The sequence below is a fragment of the Passer montanus genome, unplaced genomic scaffold, assembly GCF_014805655.1.
Source record: "Passer montanus isolate IOZ18808 unplaced genomic scaffold, ASM1480565v1 scaffold5, whole genome shotgun sequence".
NCBI classification, from domain to species: domain Eukaryota; kingdom Metazoa; phylum Chordata; class Aves; order Passeriformes; family Passeridae; genus Passer; species Passer montanus.
In genome coordinates this window covers 17,771,335-17,789,789 of record NW_024369929.1, presented here as the reverse complement: position 1 = coordinate 17,789,789, position 18,455 = coordinate 17,771,335, and the positions used below count along the sequence as shown (strand labels likewise).

Genomic DNA, 18,455 nt, shown 5'->3' with positions numbered 1-18,455 from the left:
ATGTTTGAAGGTCTCTGGTCTCTTTTGGGGAACACCCTATTCCTCAAATTATCTGGTTTTGGTCATAGGCCAAAACCAAAAAAATTTCTTCTCTTTGAATACATCCCAGCTCTGTGGTCTGGATACATCTTCTTACCAGTGTTGGTCCACAGCCTTTAAGGCTAAGATAACCACTTGCCCACATTAATACAGGACTTCTGGCTGAAGCGAAAGGAATTCACAAGATTAAACACTCTTTGTCAGAATTAAAGATTTTCCCAACCCTGCGGGGGCTCTGACCCCGCGGCCGGCGCTGCCCCAGCCCAGCCGCACTTGTCCAAACAGGGAGGTGGGAAGCGGCTGCGGCGGGTGCAGAACTCATTACCCGGGAGCTCATCAGCTAATGCGGCCCAGGAGGGGGCCGGCAGCGGGGAAGGGGCCGTGCCTGGCCGGGCCGTGGGGTGCAGGTCTCCCCTCAGACCCCCTGCGCCCCCAGACCGGGCTGGGTGCTGGGATGGGGCTGGCCCTGGTGGGTCAGTGCGGGCGCTGCTCAGACGCGCACACACGGTCTGGGGTCCTGTGTCCCCGGCTGTGTCCCCTCGGCTGTGCCCCCAGCTCTGCGGGGATCCTGTGCCCCTCATGTTCCCCGGGCTCCTCACGCCCCCTTTGGGGGGTCCTGCGCCCCGCAGTGCCAGCGGGCTGTGCACGCCCAGTTCGGGGGTCCTGTGCCCCCAGATGTACCCCAGAGCAGGCTGTGCACACCAGCTCCGGGGCCCGTGCCGTGCCGTGCCCGTGTCCCCTTGCTCCCTGATGGATTTTCCGTCCCTCGGCGGGGCCGTTTCCCGGGAAACCTTCACACCCGCCGGCCCCGACACCTGCGGGGCCTGGGAACGCGCCGGGGGGGCTCCTCCCAGCCCGGCCCGGCCCTGCACGCCCGTGGGGGCTCTCCCGCCGCTGCCAGCCCCGGCCAGCCCGAGGGGTCCGTCAGGGACCCCGCACCCCCAAACCGGGCGGGGGGTGTCCCACAAAGCCACAGGGGCAGCTCCCTGTGCTACAGGGGGAGACGCAGGGACACGCCACCGCAGACCCACTGCAAGCCCCACTGAAGCCCCATGAGAGCCCCAAAACGCCCCCAGGGCACCCCGCTGCAGCCCCGCTGCGGCTCCCCCGGCAGAGCTGCCGAGACCCCGCTGCCGCTCCCGGGAGGGTCCCGGCCCCGGCCCCCGCCCCGCTCGGGGCCGAGGGGCAGCACCGAGCAGCTTCACACCTCGGGGGTGAAATTCGTCACCCCGCGTTCACAGCCGCGGCCCGGGCCCCCCCGGCACCCCCGGCCTTTGAAGTGCGGCAGCCGCGAAGGTGCCTCTTCACACCTCCGGGCCGGCATAAAGCCGGGGCGCTGGGAGCCGCGGCACACCGCTGCCAGCCCCGGCCCCGCCATGGCCCACGGCCGCACGCTGCCCGCCGCCCCGCCGGCCCGCATCGCCGAGCGCACGCCGCCCCCCGCCCCAGGGGCAGGAAGGGGCCGCGGGGCGGCGGGGCGGCGGGGGTCCCGCGGCAGAGCGCCAGCGAGCGGGAGAAGCTGCGGATGCGGCGGCTGGCGCAGGCCCTGCTGCGGCTGCGGCACTACCTGCCGCCCGCGCTGGCGCCCGCCGGGCAGACCCTCACCAAGATCGAGACCCTGCGCCTCGCCACCCGCTACATCGCCCACCTCTCCGCCCTGCTGGGGCTCGGCCGCGGCGCGCCGGCCCCCCGACACTGTCCCCTGTGTCCCCGGGGCCTGGGGTGCTGCCAGGACACGGAGCCCCGCGATGCTTCGCCGCCCGGCGCCGCGGGCTGGGGCTCACCCGCCGTGGCGGGGATGCCCCCGGAGCTGCACGGGGCCCCCGGCTTGGGGACGGCCTGGGGGTCGCCTCTCTGCAGCCCTGCTGCGGGCACTGCCCCAGAGGTGCTTGGGGGTCCAGAGCTGGCGTTAGAGACCTGGGGGTCACCCCCCTACACCCCTGCTGCAGGGACCCTCCCAGATGCACTTGGGGGTCCCAACATCGGAATGGAGACCTGGGGGTCTCCCTCCTACATCCCTGCAACCGGGACCCCTCCAGAGGTTCTTGGGGTTCCCAACATCCAGACGGAGACCTGGGGGCCACCCCCCTACATGGCTGCCATGGGGACCTCCTCAGAGCTGAACAAGGCTGTCACCTCCCCTGCGTCACCCTGGCTGACCCCTCCCCACTCTGCAGGGGCTGTGGCCCCCCCGGATCTCCCTGGTGATGTCCTGGACACGGGACTGGTGCTGTCAGAGATCGTGGGCACAGGGACAGTCACCCAGGTACGTGCTGCTGGGGTTTGGGTGACTCAGCATGGGGATGGTGTGGGGCAGGGATCAACCCCCCTTGGGGCAGCCTCAGAGTCCTCTTGGTGTGGGGCAGTGCAGGAACTGGTTTTGGGGTAGCAACAGCCTTGTCTGGGGTTGGGGATGGAGAGGTGAGCCCTGCTCCGTGCAGTGGCTGAGGTGGATCCCCCTGCCTGCCCCATCCTTCCTGGTGCTTCCCTCCCTCCTGTTTGGGGGTATCCCATTAGTGGGACAGAATGGAGTCCCTTGTCCTGCTTGTCCCTGCCCAGGAGCCCTTCAGTGGGTGGGCTGTCACTGCCATGACCCCAGCCCTGCCTGCAGCTCTGCGTGGCTGCTCACCCTCTCTCTCCCTGTCTGCCCCCCAGGATCTCTCTGCGGACCTGCTCTCCCTGCTGGAGGCCCTGTTCCCAGCACAGCCCCGGCACTGACCCGGGTGAGTCCCCGGGCCTGGAGCACCCCGATGCCCGTCTGGAGCCCTGCAGCTTGGGGACACGCTGGCCTTGGGACAGCTGCAGGAACGAGCTGCCCCGTCGGAGCCCGGAGCCGTGCTGGACGCGCCGGGTGGCGGCGGCTGGATGTGAATAAACCCTTGTGCCCTCTCTGAGTGTCCGTGTGCCTGTTCCCAGGAGCTGGGCTCGCAATGGCGTTTGGCTTGCCTGGGCTCTCCTCTCTGGGCTGCAGGGCTGGGGCTGAGGGGCAGCCAGGCACAGGCTGGGAGAGAAACTTGGGGAGGATCAAGAGAGATGCTCCCCTTGCCCTGGGCCTGACCCCCAGCCAGGAAGGGCTGAGGAGCCCCAGCAGCCTCCAGATCCAGCCTTCCCCTGGCAGTTCTGGGCCTGTGGGAGCTCCCAAGGCAGAGTGAGATGGGAAAATTTGGAGTCTAGCTCGGTGTGGGCATGGGCCTGAGCCCATGAGCTGGAGACCCTGCCAGGAGCTGGTGAAGGGGACCCTATGCCCCCACCCTTGGTGGCTCCCTGAAGTCTGGGGTCCCCATTAGCAGGAGGGTGTTGGGACCTAGCAGCCATGTGCTAATGTGTCAGGGGAGTGTCCTCCCAGCTCTGGGGTCTGGGGTGAAGGGCGGGGGGTTAATGAACCCCATGGAGTGTGAAAGGACTCTCTAATGAGGTTAATATCCTCTGCTGGGTCCGAGGAGGGGCGTGACAGAACGGGACACAAGCCTTTGAGATGCAAAGCAGCCCCCTGGCCTGCCCTGTCTTAGGCGGCAGTCCTGCTCCCCAGCCAGGGCTGAAGGGACCAGGGCACGTGCTCCAGCCGTGGGGACACTGCCATGGGGATGACCACAGTCTGGGGGAGCAGCTGGCAGTGGCAGGGCTGGGAGGAGGGACCTGTGGGTCTCTGAGCCCCCCAAATGCTGCACCTCAATGCAAGGAGCCCTCGTGTGCTCTGGTACCTGGCTGTGGCAGCAGCAGTGCCAGACCTGGGGGGCACCAGCAGCACCCCCTGGGCAGGGGGCTCCCTGCCACAGATGTGGGGCACATCCCACTGTCCATTCCTGCGTGTGAGCCCCACGCACGCTGACGTGTGCCCGTGTGCTGTGGGTGGCAGGGGAAGGACCGTGCTGTTCCGAGTGCTGGCTGCGTCAAGGACCATTCAGAGCTGCCAAGGGCGCCCACGCCACAGCAGCTGCAGCAGCAGGTGCTGCCTCTCTGCAGTACCTGCCCCGCTACCTGCCCTGCTCCCCCTTGTGCCCCGAGCAGATGCAGGAGCCCTGAGCACAGAGCCTCGGCACTGTGTGAGCACCAGCCCTGCCATGGCCTGGCTGGGGAATGCCGGGCAGGACGCCCTGGACGCAGGTGAGCAGGGGGGAATGGGGTGTCTGGTGCTCCAGGTGTCATTGTTGGGTGGGTGGGGTCGCCTCCCCAGGCAGGATCATGCGGGGTGCTCTGGGCACGGAGGGGCACAGCAGTAATGGCCTGAGGTGGGTGGCCTTTGGGTCAGCTGCCATTGTCTTCCTCTGCCCTGCTTGGTGCGGGGACCCCCATAGCTCTGGGGCGTGGAGGGGCTTTGGGGGCTGCTGGAGGCCCAGGGGTAGCAGCAGGATGCAGCGAGCAGGCAAGGATGGAACACAGGGAAGTGAGCTCAGAAACGCGATGTCGGCACCATCGCCCTGGGCAGGGGGCTCTAGGGGACAGGACCCACAGTGCTGAGTGTGGCCTGCCCCACCCAGAGCCCCCACCTCAGGGCTGCCACTGCCCCTCTGCCTGTCGTGGCAGGTGGGGACCACCCAGACCCGGACCCTGCCGTGGGAAACACCAGCGTGGAGCCCCCCGGCACGACGCCCCCCGAGTGGGGCTGCGCCTGGAGCCCCCCCGAGGAGAGGGGCGAGGAGCCCCCGCGGCTGCCCACCTTCTCGCCGGCCGCCCAGGTGCGCGTGGCCGTCACCTTCGCCCTGTTCGCCCTCTCGGCCGGCTGCAACCTGGCGGTGCTGCGGGCGGTGGGGGGCCGGGGCAGCGGCCGGCGCCCCCACATCCGCCTGCTGCTGCGGCACCTGGCCGCCGCCGACCTGCTGCTGGCCGTGCTGGTGATGCCGCTGGACGCCGTCTGGAACATCACGCTGCAGTGGCGGGCGGGCGACCTGGCCTGCCGCCTGCTCATGTACCTGCGCCTGCTGGCCATGTACGCCTCGGCCTTCGTCACCGTGGTCATCAGCCTGGACCGGCAGGCCGCCATCCTGCGCCCGCTGGCCATCGCGCGCGCCCGCGCCCGCAACCGCGCCATGCTGCACGCGGCCTGGCTCCTCAGCGCCGCGCTGGCCGTGCCGCAGGTACCCAGCCGGGCCCCTCTGCTGACAGACCCCCCAGCCCACAGGCTGGAGGCACAGTCCGGGCTCGCTGCAGGGCCGGTGTGACCCGCAGGGCAGGGATGGAGAGCCCGCGGATGGGCACGGAGAGCTGGCAGTGGAGTGGCTGTGGCAGTGATGCCCCCGGCCCCTGTCAGTGCGGAGCAGAGCCGCTGCAGGGGGGTAACCCACCCCCCAGGCTGGGTCTGGGGGTCCCTGCTTTGGCCTCCAGTGCCCGCCCTGGCTCGGGAGGCACAGACCTCCCTCACCCCCAGCCCAGCTCTCTTGTCTGCAGCTGTTCCTGTTCCACACCATCACCCTGCGCCCCCCGCACAACTTCACCCAGTGCACCACGCGCGGCAGCTTCCCCCGGGCCTGGCACGAGACCCTCTACAACATGGTGGGCTTTGCCTGCCTCTTCCTGCTGCCTCTGCTCATCATGGTCTGCTGCTACGCGCGCATCCTGCTGGAGATCTCCCGCCGCATGGGCTCGGGCCTCTGTGAGTGCCCACGGACACAGCCCCCTGCCCAGGGCAGGTCCTGCCTGGAGCTCTGTAGGGACCCCCAGCCCTCCCCCAGGGCACGGGGCCCCCGTCCCAGCCCCCTTTCCCCTGCAGTCTCCTCGCAGGACGCGTCGCTGCGGTGCTCCAGGAACAACATCCCGCGGGCCCGGCTGCGGATGCTGCGCATGAGCCTGGTCATCGTCTCCTCCTTCATCCTCTGCTGGACCCCCTACTACCTGCTGGGGCTCTGGCACTGGTTCTGCCCCCGCGCCATGGAGAAGAGGATCTCACCGGCCCTCACCCACATCCTCTTCATCTTTGGCCTGTTCAACGCGTGCCTGGACCCCATCACCTACGGGCTCTTCACCATCCCCCTCCGGGGGGGCTGGGGGTGCCCTTGCAGGCACGGCCCCCTGGCCCAGCCCCCCTCCCCAGCCACCGGCTCCTTCCGCTGCTCAGCCTCCTCGCTGCCGCCCCAGCGGGGAGCCCCGGGGCTGCGCCGGCCCCGAGGGGCTGCCAGGGACCCCTCCTGTCACAGCAGCTCCCTGTGACACCAGCGGGGTGCTCAGGGCAGGGGCGGCTGGCAGCAGGGTGACCGGGTCAGCACAGGTCCGTGGGGATGGTGTCACTGCTGCTCTCCCTGCACCCCAAAGTGCCCCTGCAGGCTTGGGGCGGGGGGCGTGCCCCTGTCCCCTCTCCCTTCTCTGTGCCCTGAACAGCAATAAAGTGTCCAATGGCCACCTCTTGTCCCTCCCGTGTCCCCAGAGCCAGCACCCTGACCCACGGGGGTCACAGCTGCCCCTGTCCCCACCGTGGGTGGCTCAGGAGCCCCCAGGAAGGGGCAGATTCCAGGCCATCCCAGCCTGGCCAGGGCAGGGCCCTTCCCTCCCTGTTCATCCCCACCGCAGGCACAGGGCTGTCCCTGCCAGGGCTGGTGGCAGTCCCAGGGCACTGCTGCTGCCGGCTGTGCTCCAAACAGGAGCTCCTGGCTCGGGCCCAAGGCTGTTGGGAGGCACACAGGGCCAGTCCTGCCGCCTGCAGCAGCTGCCCCAAGGCCAGCACGGCTGCTGGGGCCCGCAGAGGTGGCGAGGGCTGAGGCTCCTCATTGCCCCCAGCACCAGCAGCACTGCCCGAGTCAGGGACAGCCCAGGAGAACTGCCCTGGCATCCCCCCAGCCTCAGGGAAGGGACCCCAGAGCCGGGCTGTGCCTGGGGATCCCCACTGGCAGTGGGAACCCCATCCCAAGCCCTGAACCCCATCCCACGCTGGGGCACAGACAGGGCTGCTGCTCCTGCCGAGGGGGCTCTGGCTCCAGCGCCTGCTCCTGGGCCAGGGGCAAGCTCAGCTGGTGTGGGCAGGGGGCAAGGCAGAAGCTGTACCCAATAACGGCAGTGCCAGCCACGCTTGCAGGGATTTATTTGAAAGTGGCAAAGGAAAAATCTAGCGGAGTTGCTTCAGCTCTGAAAAATGATCTCACACCTGCTTGAGGGCTGGAGGGCCAGCACACAGTCACTCCAGGGGTCCTGTGGGGCTCCAGGGAATGGGGGCTGCAGTCCCAGGCGTGAGTCCTCCGTGCTTCTGGGGCAGGGATGGGGCTTCCTTGGCACGTGTCCACAGGGTGGGGGAATGTGTGAGGGGGCTGAGTCTCAGGCACGGCCTCGTGTGAGGATGAAAATACCACCTGGTACGGGCACACCCCCTGCTGCCAGCCTGAGAACTGCGGCGAGGGGAGGAGCTGGCAGAGCCAGAGCACCACCCAGACAAAGCCTTCCCTTGCTGGGTGCTGCTGCTGCTGCTGCGGCCCCGCTGCTGCGAGCACCGTGCCCGCCCCAGGACAGCTGGGTGCAGACAGAGACCCCCAGCCCAGGGCAGCTCTCCTCGGGCTGAGGGCACTGGGTGGGTGCCGGCGCTGCCCCTGCCCTGGGTGGCTGCACAGGGCTTCAGGGGCAGTGTGTGGTCACGTCCCAGTCACGTCCCAGTCACGAGGGTGCCCCAGTGCCGTGCTGGTGCTGCTCCCACCCGCTTCCAGTGCAGCCAGAGAGGGGGACAGGGCGCCCAGGCGAGGGGACAGGGTAGGCCGGGCCATGGCAAGTGGGAGGTGATGCCGGGGGACGCCTGCTCTTGGGTGGCTGTGTCACCCAGCTGAGCAGTGTCACCCCCTGCTCCCACCCCCCGCCTGCCCACGGCACAGAGCAGCCCCGGCTGTCCCACTGCCTGCTCCACTCAGGCACAGACACACAGCTCTAGGTGCCAGCTCCGCCGCTGCTGGGTCTCTTCTCGGTGAAGAAGCTCTTGAGCAGCATCACCTGGCCGATGCTGACCACGAAGAGGATGAGGGTTTCCCCCACCGACCAGTAGGAGACGCGCCCGTTGAGCTCCTCGGCCCTGCTGCGGTCCTGCGCCTCCCGCAGCCGGTAGTGGGTCTGGGAGTCGATCACCGCCTTCAGCATCTCGTGGATGGTGACACAGGCGGATTCCAGCTGGGGACAAGGACAAGAGCCCCCTGTCGCTTCTGACACGGCTCAGCTGCGGGGCCGTGCCAGGACACTCAAGAGCAGGGCTGGTGTAGCAGGTTCCCTGCCAGAACCCACGCAGGGTGGTTCCCCACTGGGACAGGGCTGAGAGGCCCACGAGAGCACCCGGGTGCCCAGCCCAGAGCTCACCCCGAGGGATGGAATGGCTGATGCAATTCCCTCACAGGGATGGACAGGGGCTGCTGCAGAGAGGGGAGCCCAGAGCCAGCACAGGGCCGTGAGCCAGCCACAGGATGTGGTGTGTGGTGGGGCTGGTGGCTGGCGGTTGGCACTTCTGCATCCAGTGGAGAAAGAGGGGGACAAGTCCCCAACTGCCATCCCGCAAGGCTGTTTGGGGGCTGTGACAGGACCCATCCTCCCTCCCGGGACCCACCTGTGTCAGGGCAGTGACGCGGTTGTTCATGTCAGGCAGGATGGGCGGCTCGTCGCCCACCTGGAAGTCGAAGTAGACAATCTTGTGGGAGAAGGTGGAGAACTCGTTGCTGAAGCAGAAGGTGTAGACACCCTTGACCTCGGTGTGGTGCGAGAAGCTGTCGTACTGCTTCTTGGTCTCCTGGTAGATGGTCTTGCCGTTGGGGTCCTCCACGTAGCAGTCCACATCATAGTGTCCTCCGCTGATCACCTGTGGAGGGAGATGCATCTCTGATGGTGGCACACACCAAGCGACGTGGCAAGGGCCCCCTGCCCCTGCCCAGCCCCACGGCTGTGTGTGTGTGAGAGGCCAGCGGGCACCGTGCCCACGGGATGGGGCCCAGGCCAGGGGAGCCCTGGGGAAGCTGGGCATCACAGTGCTGGCAACTCAGCTGGGTGCCCATGGCTCAGGTGGGGTGCCTGGAGACAGGGACAGCCCTCATGGCCCAGGTCAGGCCTGTCCATGGCTGAAGTGGGCACATCCCAGGCCTGGCTCTCAGGTGGACGCTGCTGGGCACGGGGCTGGGGTTGGGAACAGCTCCTAGTGCAGCATGGAGGGAGCTGGGGTGGAACTGCAGCCCTGCCTGGGGCTCTGCCGGGCACAGGATGGGAGCGTGGGGAGGCACGGGCAGGTGGCATGGGCAGAGGCAATGGCACACACACGGGCAGGGCTGTGGGCAAGGGGGCACGGGCACTGGGGCACAGGGATGGGGCACAAACAGGGCCCGGGTGGAGGGGGCCCTGGCAGGGGTCTGGGCAGGGGGTGCAGGCACGGAGCATGCAGGGCTGCGGGAAGGTACAGGCAGGGTGGTACCTGGTAGTCGAGGGTGATCTTGACGCCGCTCTCCAGCTCCTGGTGGAAGCAGCGCTGGGCGCTGTCGGGCAGCTCCAGCGTCAGCTCCGTGCCGCCGGCCCCCAGCGCGCCCAGCAGCGCGGCCAGGCACAGCGTCCGCACCGCGCCCGGCATCGCGACCCGCACCGGCCCTGGCCCCGCACCGGCACCGCACCGGCACCCCCCGGCGCGTTCCGCCGGCCCGGCGCCCTGGGAGCCCCCGGCATCCCGGGCCGGGCACTCGGCAGCCCCGGCCACCCCCTGCGCGCTCCCGGAGCCGCTGGCCGGGCGGCTGGAGCCGGCTCCACGCGAGATCAGCCTCCGTCCAGAGATGAGCGCTTTATTAATGCAGTGCAAAATCCGTGCAGAAGTGTCCGCAGGGCCGGGGCGCCACCCCGACCCGTGCCCCGCAGCCGTGCACACGCAGGCTCGGGATGAGCGCGGTCACGGAGCGGTGGGGTCTGCGGGAGCCACGGCCGGCACAGCGCGCGTGGGGCTGCGCGGGGCTGGGGCCGCGGGCTCTTGGCTGCGGCGCCGATCCTGCGACTTTCGCGGTGGGATGGAGCCCGGGGGTCAGCCCGTGTCACCCGCGGCCAGCTGGCATCCCGGGTTGCCCGCGGCTGGCAGAGGCTACCCACGCAGCCGGGCTGGGACCATCCTGCTCGGGGGGTCAGCGCTCCCTGAACTCAGAGCTCCTGAATCCAGGTGTGGCGGGCAGTGAGGTCCAGGCGCTTCAGAGTCGAGACAAGCCCGTCCCGGCCCACAGCCGGCGCGGCTGCAGCGCTGCCGGGCGAGCTCAGCCGCCGGAGCTCGGCGCGCTCGGGAATCGCGGAGGTGGAGCACTGTCTCCCTCTCCCGCCCCCGGAGAGCACCGGCACGGCCCGTGGCTGCATGGGTGTTCCGCTCCTCGAGCCCCTTCCCCTCCTGGAAGGCGCTCCATGAACGCCTCGGCCCCAGAGGTTACCAGCGTGGGCTCCGGGCCGGGATTCGGTGGGAGAACGAGCAGGGTGTGAGAAAAGCGGATTGCAAGTAGGAATAAGTGAACTGCAGGTGGGATCCTTGGCACCGGGCTTGGCGATCTAGGACGGCGGGGATCGATCTCCCGATCAGCCCGCTCCCGAATCAGCCCCTGGGCTCGGGCCGAGCCCCCTGGCCACCAGAGTGTCCCCGGAGCCAGCACCCACTCTGTCCCTGCGGGGACAGCACGGCTTTGGCCACTCCGTGTGAGCAAACGGCGGCCCGGCTACTGCGCCACGACCTCCTCAAAATCGGAGAGGTGCCGCATCTGCTCGGCCTGCATGGAATGCCTGCGGAGGAGCTTCCTGTGGGCTCTGCGATCCCCCCGCCGGGGCGAGCTGGGTGTGAGGGGCACCAGCGGCTTCAGCCCAGCCGCCAGCGGGGAGGGGGCTTTGCCGGAGCCAATGTCCGGGATCGGGGGGTTGGGGTTCACATTCAAGGGGGGCAGATATCCTGGCCTCGTGTGGGAGATGTGGTCCAGCAGCAGCGTCCCGGATCCTCGCCTCTCCAGCAAGCCGGGCGGGCGGCGCCGGCCGGTGCTGGGCGATGCGCTGGCGCTGCCGGAGGGAGAGTCGCAGCAGCCGTCCAGCAAGGCCAGCTGCGACCCGCTCAGCTTGCGCCTCTCGGGCGGCGCCTTCCCCGCCTCGCTGAGCTGCGAGTCCCCGTTGTGCTCGCTGCCGGGCCTCCGCCGGTGTGGGGTGTCCATCCCCGCCGCCGAGCCGCTGCTCTCCGGCTCCTCCGGCACCGCGGTGCTCCGGGACAGGCACGGGTGGGTGCCTGGGCTCTTCTCGTGGCTGCCTTTCCATGCCAGCGGCCCCAGCGCCTGCTCATCCACTGGGGGGAAGAGAGAGGGGTCCCTCCCCTTGCTGCTGCTGCTCCGGGTGAGGGGGGGCTTTTTGGACAGCGAGAGGTCGCCGATGCCCGTGATGAGCTCGGTGTCGGCGCAGACCCGCGTGTCGTCGCGGTGGCTGGAGGCCGCCAGCACCGAGGGTGCCACCAGCCCCCAGGGCTCGGAGCGCAGCCGCTTCAGGCGGGGCAGGTGGGCTCTGCGGGCAGCGCCAGCCCTGCGGCCCGGCGAGGGTGGCTCAGCGTCCCCCGTGTGAGGAGGGTGCGCGGTGAGAACGCTGCTCTCCTTCTCGGCAGGGGAAGGTGCTGAGATGGGAATTTTCAGCTGGGCACTGGAGGGGGCTGTGCTCTCCTCGAGGGGAGCCTTCTCCTTGAACTCCAGCGCAGGGGCGACGTTCAGGTACTGCTTGGCGGTCTTGGTACCGGAGGCTGATGTGTCCATGGTGATGATGATCACCTCCTTCCCCTTGGCTCTGCAGGCATTCAGGAGGTGCTGCAGCACAGCCTTGTCCTCGGCGTTGATGGCGTGGACCAGCGCCGAGGCTCCCGAGTGGTCCTCCAGGCTGGGGTCTGCCCCGCTCTCCAGCAGCAGGGACACCACGTCCCCCCCAGCCCCCCGGATGCAGGCGTGCATGAGGGCGGTCTTCCCAGACTTGTCCTGGATGTTGGGGTCGGCTCTGTTGTCCAGCAGGTACTTCACCATCTTGGCCTTGTGGATGCTCTGCTGGTCGACGTGCGTGGTGATGCAGGCCACCATCAGCGCGGTCTCGCCCTTCTCGTTGCTCTCGTTGATGTAAGCCCCCCCTTCCAGCAGCAGCCGTGTCAGCCGCAGCCGGCCGAGCCACACGGCCTTCAGCAGGGAGTTGCCCCCCAACTCCAGCTCCGTCACTTCATCCATGGCCGCTGCTTCCCGCTGGCTGGTGGCACTGCTGCCTGTGGGGGGCCCACGGAGAAGAGGTGAGCCCGGCTGCTCCGTCCCTGCCGTCCCGGGATGCCGAGCTCCAGGCACTGCCCCCCGTCCCACTGTCCCCGCGGCCGTGCCCGCCCACCTTGTGCAGACAACTGCCGTGGTTTCCCCAGGAGATCAGAGAGTTTCTGGTGGTCTCTGCCGGTCTGCTGTGTCTGGGGAGCCACAGCACCAAGCCCGCTGGAGACTGTGTGAACTTCCCCGAGGGCTGCCTGGGCTGGAGCCGGATCTCTGCCTCCTCACTGCCGGAGGGAAGCACAAGCAGCCACAGTCATGCTGCCTTTTGTGTTTCTACCGCCCCCTGCTCCTACCGCCCCACTGGCCCCGCTGCCACCCACCCCCGCTGCCCCCCGCTCCCGTCTCACTCCTCAGAGCGTTCCCGGAGCCCTGAGCAGCCGGTGCCCGCAGAGTGCCCCTGGAGAGGGCACCAGCCTCCCGGCCCTTCCCCACCGCTCCGTGCCCTGCATGGGATGCTGCGGCCCCTGGACCGGCGGTCAGTGCTCGCACTGCTCCCAGCCCCTCCCAAGGCGCCCACGGTACCGCTCCCTGCCCGGGGGCTGCCCACGGCCCCTTCCCGTGGGGACCCTCGGACCCGGGGGACACCCGGGCGGGGGCTCTCCCCCACTGCCCCCGGGACCGGTGTCCCCGCTCCCCTCCCAGCCGCGGCCACCCCGCTGCCGCCGCCGCCCCCGGCTGCGGTGGGGATGCTGGGGTGGCTGCCCCGCCCGGTACCTGCTGCCGGTGCCCGTGGCGGCGGCCGCTGCCGCTCTCCGGGGCTGGTGCCGCTGCCCCGTGCCCGGTGCCGGTGTCAGTGCCGGGTGTCTGTGCCGGTGCCGGTGCCGGTGCCCGGCGCTGCGCGAGGAGGAGGGCGCGGGGGGGCGGCGCGTCCGCCCGCAGGTGGGTGCGGGGAGCGGCGGGCGGGGGTGTCCGTGTGCGGGGGGCTTCAGGGTCTGTAGGGTCTGTGTCTGTGTGCTGGGGGCTGCAGGGGGCTGCAGGGTCTGTAGACAGCGGTCTGCAGGGTCTGCGTCCGTGTGCGGGGGGTCTGTAGGGTCTGTATCTATGTGCAGGGGGCTGCGGGGTTCTGTAGGGTGTGTAGGGTCTGCAAAGTCTGTACCTGTGTGCTCGGAGCTGCGGGGGTCTGTACGGTCTCTGTCCGTGTGGGGGGCTCTGCAGGGTCTGTTTCACTGTGCGGGGGGCTGTAACGTCTGTGTGCTCGGGGCTGCGGGGGGCTGTAGGGTCTCTGTCCGTGTGCGGGGGGCTGCAGGACGCTGCGGGATCTCTGTCCATCTTTGCCCACCCGTGGGGGTGTCTGTGCGTGTCCCACCCTGCTCCTGGGGTCCCCCAGACCCCTGTGTGCTCGGAGCTGCGGGGGTCTGTACGGTCTCTGTCCGTGTGGGGGGCTCTGCAGGGTCTGTTTCACTGTGCGGGGGGCTGTAACGTCTGTGTGCTCGGGTTTGCGGGGGTCTGTAGGGTCTCTGTCCGTGTGCGGGGGGCTGTAGGGTCTCTGTCCGTGTGCGGGGGGCTGCAGGACGCTGCGGGATCTCTGTCCATCTTTGCCCACCCGTGGGGGTGTCTGTGCGTGTCCCACCCTGCTCCTGGGGTCCCCCAGACCCCGAAGAGCTCTGAGCCCGCAGCTCTCCCCACCTGGAGCAGGGGGGATCGCGGCCCCAAGCCCCCTGTGATGTCCATGACTCCGCGGCTCGGGCGCACACCCGGCAGAGCCCGAGGGCGCCCTGGGGCACAGGAGGGCTCCGCGCCGTGCAGGACGGGCTGGGGTCCCGCTGGCTGCTCCCCGGGCAGCGCTGCCCCCGGTGTAGGGCGATGTACCCGCACAAGCAGCAGCGCCGCCTCTCTGGCCCCCCTTCGGCCCCGGGTCTCGCAGCTGGGCAAGAGCCTGCTGCCCAGCAGCCTCCTCCACCTTCCTCCGTGCCTCTTTCGGAGCAGTCCCAGCCGAGAGGGAATCCACAGGAAGGGGAAAAGGGTCACAGATGCCCCCGACCACCACCCTGACCCCCAGGGTCCTGCACTTCTGCAGACCATCACAGCTCTGAGGGGGTTTGTCATCACACCCCCTATCACGTTAACATTTGGGGAAATTTCCCTTGTGATTAATAACATATAATCTAATATTGCAGCGCTCTTCATTCAGAGATGATGACAATGAGAATCAGAGTCAGCAGAGAAATTAAGTCAGTTATATGTTAGGGAGCATTTGGCAAATCTTATGGCAGGTTCCTCCTGACTTGGTAACACAGACACTCTGCAGTACCTGTCTAAACTGGCCATAAACCCCCTAAAAATGTGTTTATCTGTCCATTTTCTGATGCATGAGCACACCAGCTTACTTGTCAAAAATAAACACATTAACTCCTAACACCAACATAATATAAACACCTTGACAAAGTAAACACCTTAAAAATAAACCCCTGAAACTCACACATTTGGAAGAGACAAGCTGTGGTGGCAGGAGGAGCCCAGGCTGCCCAGGGGAAGCCCCCACATCCCCCAGCTGAGGGGGTCTGCTCTGCCCCCAGGGTACCCCAGAGGGGTCAGGGATGGTGACAGGGAGGGAGGAGGTGCTTGTGGGGAAAAAGGAAGGTCCTGGGTCCCTGATGATTGCAATTAGGAGAATGCTGGAAGCAAGGGCTGGGGAGCCCCCTCCTGCACAGGAGCCCCTTGGTGCTCTGGCCCCCTTGCTGCTGCTGTGAGTTCTCACCCCGTGCTGGACCCCAGGCTGGCTGGTCCTGGCTGGAAAGCACGAATGACCTATCCTTGAAGATGTTAAAACCCAAGAATCCCCTTTCCTGCTGCACCAGCCTGGCCTCAGCAGCTCCCAGGTGTCCATGGGGTGGGAGATGCCCCAGCAGGGAGGGGAGCGTGGCGGTGCCAGCTCTGGTTTGCCAGTCCTGGGAGAGGAGCAGGGATGGCCCCTGCCTGCTGCCAGAGGGCCTCAGACCTGCCCCAGCCGTGCCCTGCCTTTGCAGAGGCAGTGTGCCCACCTATCTTCATCCTGCTTGTCTTCCTCACCAGTATCTCTGCCGTCCCCGAGGGTGCCATGGCAACGGGGCTGCAGCATGGCTGCTGGAGAAGCTGCAGCTCTGTGCAGGGCTCTGAGCCATGGCTTTGGTCTCAGCAGTGCCGTGCAGCCCGGGGCAGCAGGATGGGGGCCAGACAGGACTGGTTTGGGATGAGGTGGCTTTGGGGTGGCTGGGAGCCACCACGGGGTGCTCTGCCCACACGGAACAGCCCTGGCAGGGTTGGAGGGCTGGGCAGGGCCTGGGGGCGCTGCTGGTGATGCCAGTCCCCTGCGGCATGGGTGGCACTGGCACCCAGGACCCTCACCTGGGCAGGGGGCTTCTTTCTGCTGGCAGGACAGAGAGGGGAGAGGTGGCAGAGCTGTGTCACTGCAGAGAGCAGCAGAGGTGCTCTGTGAGGCTGTCCCAGCACTGCCCACATGGATGAGCAGCCAGGGACTGTCACCCCTGTGCCAGCACTGCCCGCCTGGGTGAGCAGCCAGGGACTGTCACCCCTTCATTGGAGCCTGCTGGGGCTATGGCTGGGGTGTGGCCCTGCCTGGAGAAGGGGGAGCTGCTCTCTGGGGCTGTCACGGGGCTGTCTGCTCTCCGTGGGTGCAGCTGTGGTTCCCGGGGCATTCCAGGGGCTGCAGTGATGCCCTGAAGGGTGAGGCTGAGGGAGCAGGGACAGGATGGCCGGGGGCTGTCGGCTCCGTGTTCTCCTCAGCCCTGGAGGAGCTGCAGACCCTGGCTGAGCACAGCTGGGGAAGGGCCTTGTCTCCATCTGGGGATGGTCTTGGACCCTCTCCTGGCACCCTGGGCTCCAGGCTCAGGCACAGCTGGTGCCAGGGCAGCCTGGCCTGGCCTGGGGCAGCCCCATGGCCCCGGAGGCAGCTGCTGCTGCTGCGGGCTCTGTTTTGGGTGCTGTGCCGAGGGCTGTGTGAGTGTGAGTGGCTCCTGCCAGCTCATCCCTGCTGTTCCCCGCTCACAGCCATGCTCCCCGGGGCTGGCACAGCCCTGGGGCAGCTCAGCACAGCCCTGGGGAGCTCAGCACAGCCCTGGGGAGCTCAGCACAGCCCTGGGGCAGCTCAGCCTTCCGGGGGTACCCGGCTCTGCTGCTGTGCTGCTGCTGCTGCCTGGGGCACAGCCCGGGTCCCCACCTGCGGGACATGCTGGGCACAGGGGGGCCCAGCCCAGCCTTGCCCCTGCTGGGTTTCATGGAGGAGAGGTCCAACCATGCCCACAGCACCTTGCGTTCCCTTCAGACCTGAGCTGGAGCCTGGGTCAGGTTTGTACCTGCTTTGGTCGGAACCCTGATTTCTCCTGCTGGAAAAATGGGTGTGCTGGAGATCAATGAGCTAAAGTCCATTAGTCAGGGACAGCCCTGCCACCTCCTGTGGCCATGCAGTGCCACACAATGCTGCTCCCTGTCCCCTCTGGTCCCTGGCTTCGGCTGGACAGTTGAGCTGGCCGTGGTGGGACCTTGCCCAGCCCAGGGCAGCAGAGTGAGGGGTGGAGCAGGTGTGTGTGACCCCACAGCCTGTGGCACAGCACGGGGGGCTGGCACACACCTCTGGGGACAGAGGCGGTGTCCCAGGGGACCTGAGGTGGGTGATGCAGTGGGTGGTGATGTAGTGGGTGATGCAGTGGATGATGCAGTGGGTGATGCAGTGGGTGCTAATGCAGGTGATGATGCAGTGGGTGATGCAGTGGGTGCTAATGCAGGTGATGATGCAGTGGGTGATGCAGTGGGTGATGCAGTGCTTCTGGAAGAGCCTGCATCACCCAAAAGCAGCTGCATCATCACGGGGAGCGCCTCTGATGTCTCTATAGCAACCGTGGGGTAAAAATAGTGCAGCAGCTTTAGGGAGCTGTCAGGGCCTGGCAGGAGTACTGCTGGGATGGGTGCGTGGGGAGCGGGGCTCAGGGGGAGCTCAGGGGGAGCTCAGAGGGAGCAGGGCTCAGGGGGAGCAGGGTGCTCCGGGTGTGGGGCTCAGGCAGTGAGCACAGCAGCACAGAGCCCCTGACTGCCCCTGACTGCTCCTGGCTGCTCCTGCACTGCCTCCCTGCGTGTCCCCTGTCCCTGCCCTGGCTCCGGGCTGAGGGGACGGTGGCAGCAGTTTGCACAGCAGGGTCTGTAGTGCCGGGCTCCCTGTGCCCTGATGGCACTGCACCCTCACTGCCGTGGTGTGGACCTGGATCCAGGCTGGATCAGTGTCACACTGGCGGCTCTGAAGCTGCCCTGGCCACCACGGGCTCACAGGGGCTGTGCCTGCTGTCCCCTCTGAGCTGGGGACCTCCATGCCCGTCTGAGGCTTGAGCAGAGTTTCATCCTTTCCTGTGGGCAGTGGGGTTTGATGGGTGGGGCAGGGGTCTCTCCAGACTCTGCTCCACAGTGTGGGGAGTTGGTTTGGCCCACACTAGCAAATTGTGGACAGGTCTGAAAATCAGACTGTGGTGGCCTGTGGCACTGAGCAGCCAGAGCTGCTCCCCTTCTTGGGGTGGCATTGCTCAGTTGCTGGGCCTTGGAGAGTGGCAGCTCCTGTCCCTTGCTGGGCCCTGGCAGCTGGCTGTGGGGCCGGGCAGCATGCAGGTGAAGGGCTCCGGGGATGCTCTGGGGGTGCTCTGGGGCCCTGGACCTTCCCCCCTCGCTGGGAGCAGGGCTGGCAGCTGTCCTGGTGGGCAGAGGGGCAGGGGGTAGTGTTTGTCCCCCTGTCCTCACCCTTGGTTTCTTGTGCCCCTGTGCCCACCACCGCACCCCCGGGCACCCCTGTTCCCCCTCCTTCCCTCTCCCAGTCCTGCAGTTGCTGTTGCCTTGACAACTCATCTCTCTCCCTACTCGATTTCCCCTCTGTAATCTGCACACTCTCCCACGGTGGGCTTCCCCCTGGGCGTGCTCCAGAGGGGCAGCAGGGCACCCCTGACCTCAAAGGGCTGGAAATGCCCTTGATACCAGGGAGGAAATCTCCAGACCCCGGCAGGAGGGATGAATCTCTGTGGGTGGCAGAGGATGAGGCCACTTGTGCTGGAATGGGTGAATCACTGAATCCAGAACGGGTTGGGGTGGAAGCACCTTAAAGCCCACCCAGTGCCACCCCTGCCATGGCAGGGACACTGCCACTGTCCCAGGCTGCTCCAGCCCTGTCCAGCCTGGCCCTGGGCATTCCAGGGATCCAGGGCAGACCCAGCTGCTCTGGGCAGG

The 18,455-nt window shown here is 67.6% G+C and overlaps 4 protein-coding genes across 6 annotated transcripts; 2 read left to right on the top strand and 2 right to left on the bottom strand.

The window, feature by feature from the left end:
• Window positions 1-1,507: 1,507 nt before the first annotated feature.
• On the top strand, window positions 1,508-2,910 carry LOC120508946 (mesoderm posterior protein 2-like; the record flags this gene model as incomplete). The annotated part of the gene is made up of 2 exons (XM_039723038.1): window positions 1,508-2,305; window positions 2,695-2,910. Coding segments are annotated over 2 exons (861 nt in total), but the record flags the coding sequence as incomplete, so codon positions are not given.
• Window positions 2,911-3,918: 1,008 nt separating this feature from the next.
• Window positions 3,919-6,309, top strand: LOC120509076 (gonadotropin-releasing hormone II receptor-like). The gene is made up of 4 exons (XM_039723322.1): window positions 3,919-4,143; window positions 4,564-5,114; window positions 5,425-5,629; window positions 5,747-6,309. The coding sequence occupies exons 1-4, from the start codon at window positions 4,101-4,103 to the stop codon at window positions 6,181-6,183; spliced, it is 1,236 nt and encodes a 411-aa protein (XP_039579256.1). The 5' UTR covers window positions 3,919-4,100; the 3' UTR covers window positions 6,184-6,309.
• A 715-nt stretch (window positions 6,310-7,024) lies between these two features.
• LOC120508945 (transmembrane emp24 domain-containing protein 3-like) lies at window positions 7,025-10,302 on the bottom strand. Its single transcript, XM_039723037.1, has 4 exons — window positions 10,160-10,302; window positions 9,392-9,701; window positions 8,540-8,788; window positions 7,025-8,112 (listed from the first exon to the last, which is right to left on the bottom strand). The coding sequence occupies exons 1-4, from the start codon at window positions 10,300-10,302 to the stop codon at window positions 7,876-7,878; spliced, it is 939 nt and encodes a 312-aa protein (XP_039578971.1). The 3' UTR covers window positions 7,025-7,875.
• ANKRD34C (ankyrin repeat domain 34C) lies at window positions 9,742-13,094 on the bottom strand. Of its 3 annotated transcripts, XM_039723618.1 has the most exons (3): window positions 12,972-13,094; window positions 12,322-12,481; window positions 9,742-12,205 (listed from the first exon to the last, which is right to left on the bottom strand). In XM_039723618.1, the coding sequence occupies exon 3, from the start codon at window positions 12,168-12,170 to the stop codon at window positions 10,653-10,655; it is 1,518 nt and encodes a 505-aa protein (XP_039579552.1). In that variant the 5' UTR covers window positions 12,171-12,205; window positions 12,322-12,481; window positions 12,972-13,094; the 3' UTR covers window positions 9,742-10,652. The 3 variants fall into 3 exon arrangements, with proteins under 3 accessions (XP_039579552.1, XP_039579553.1, XP_039579554.1); XM_039723619.1 differs by having other exon boundaries at window positions 9,742-12,481; XM_039723620.1 differs by lacking the exon at window positions 12,322-12,481 and having other exon boundaries at window positions 12,972-13,025.
• Between the last annotated feature and the right edge of the window lie 5,361 nt (window positions 13,095-18,455).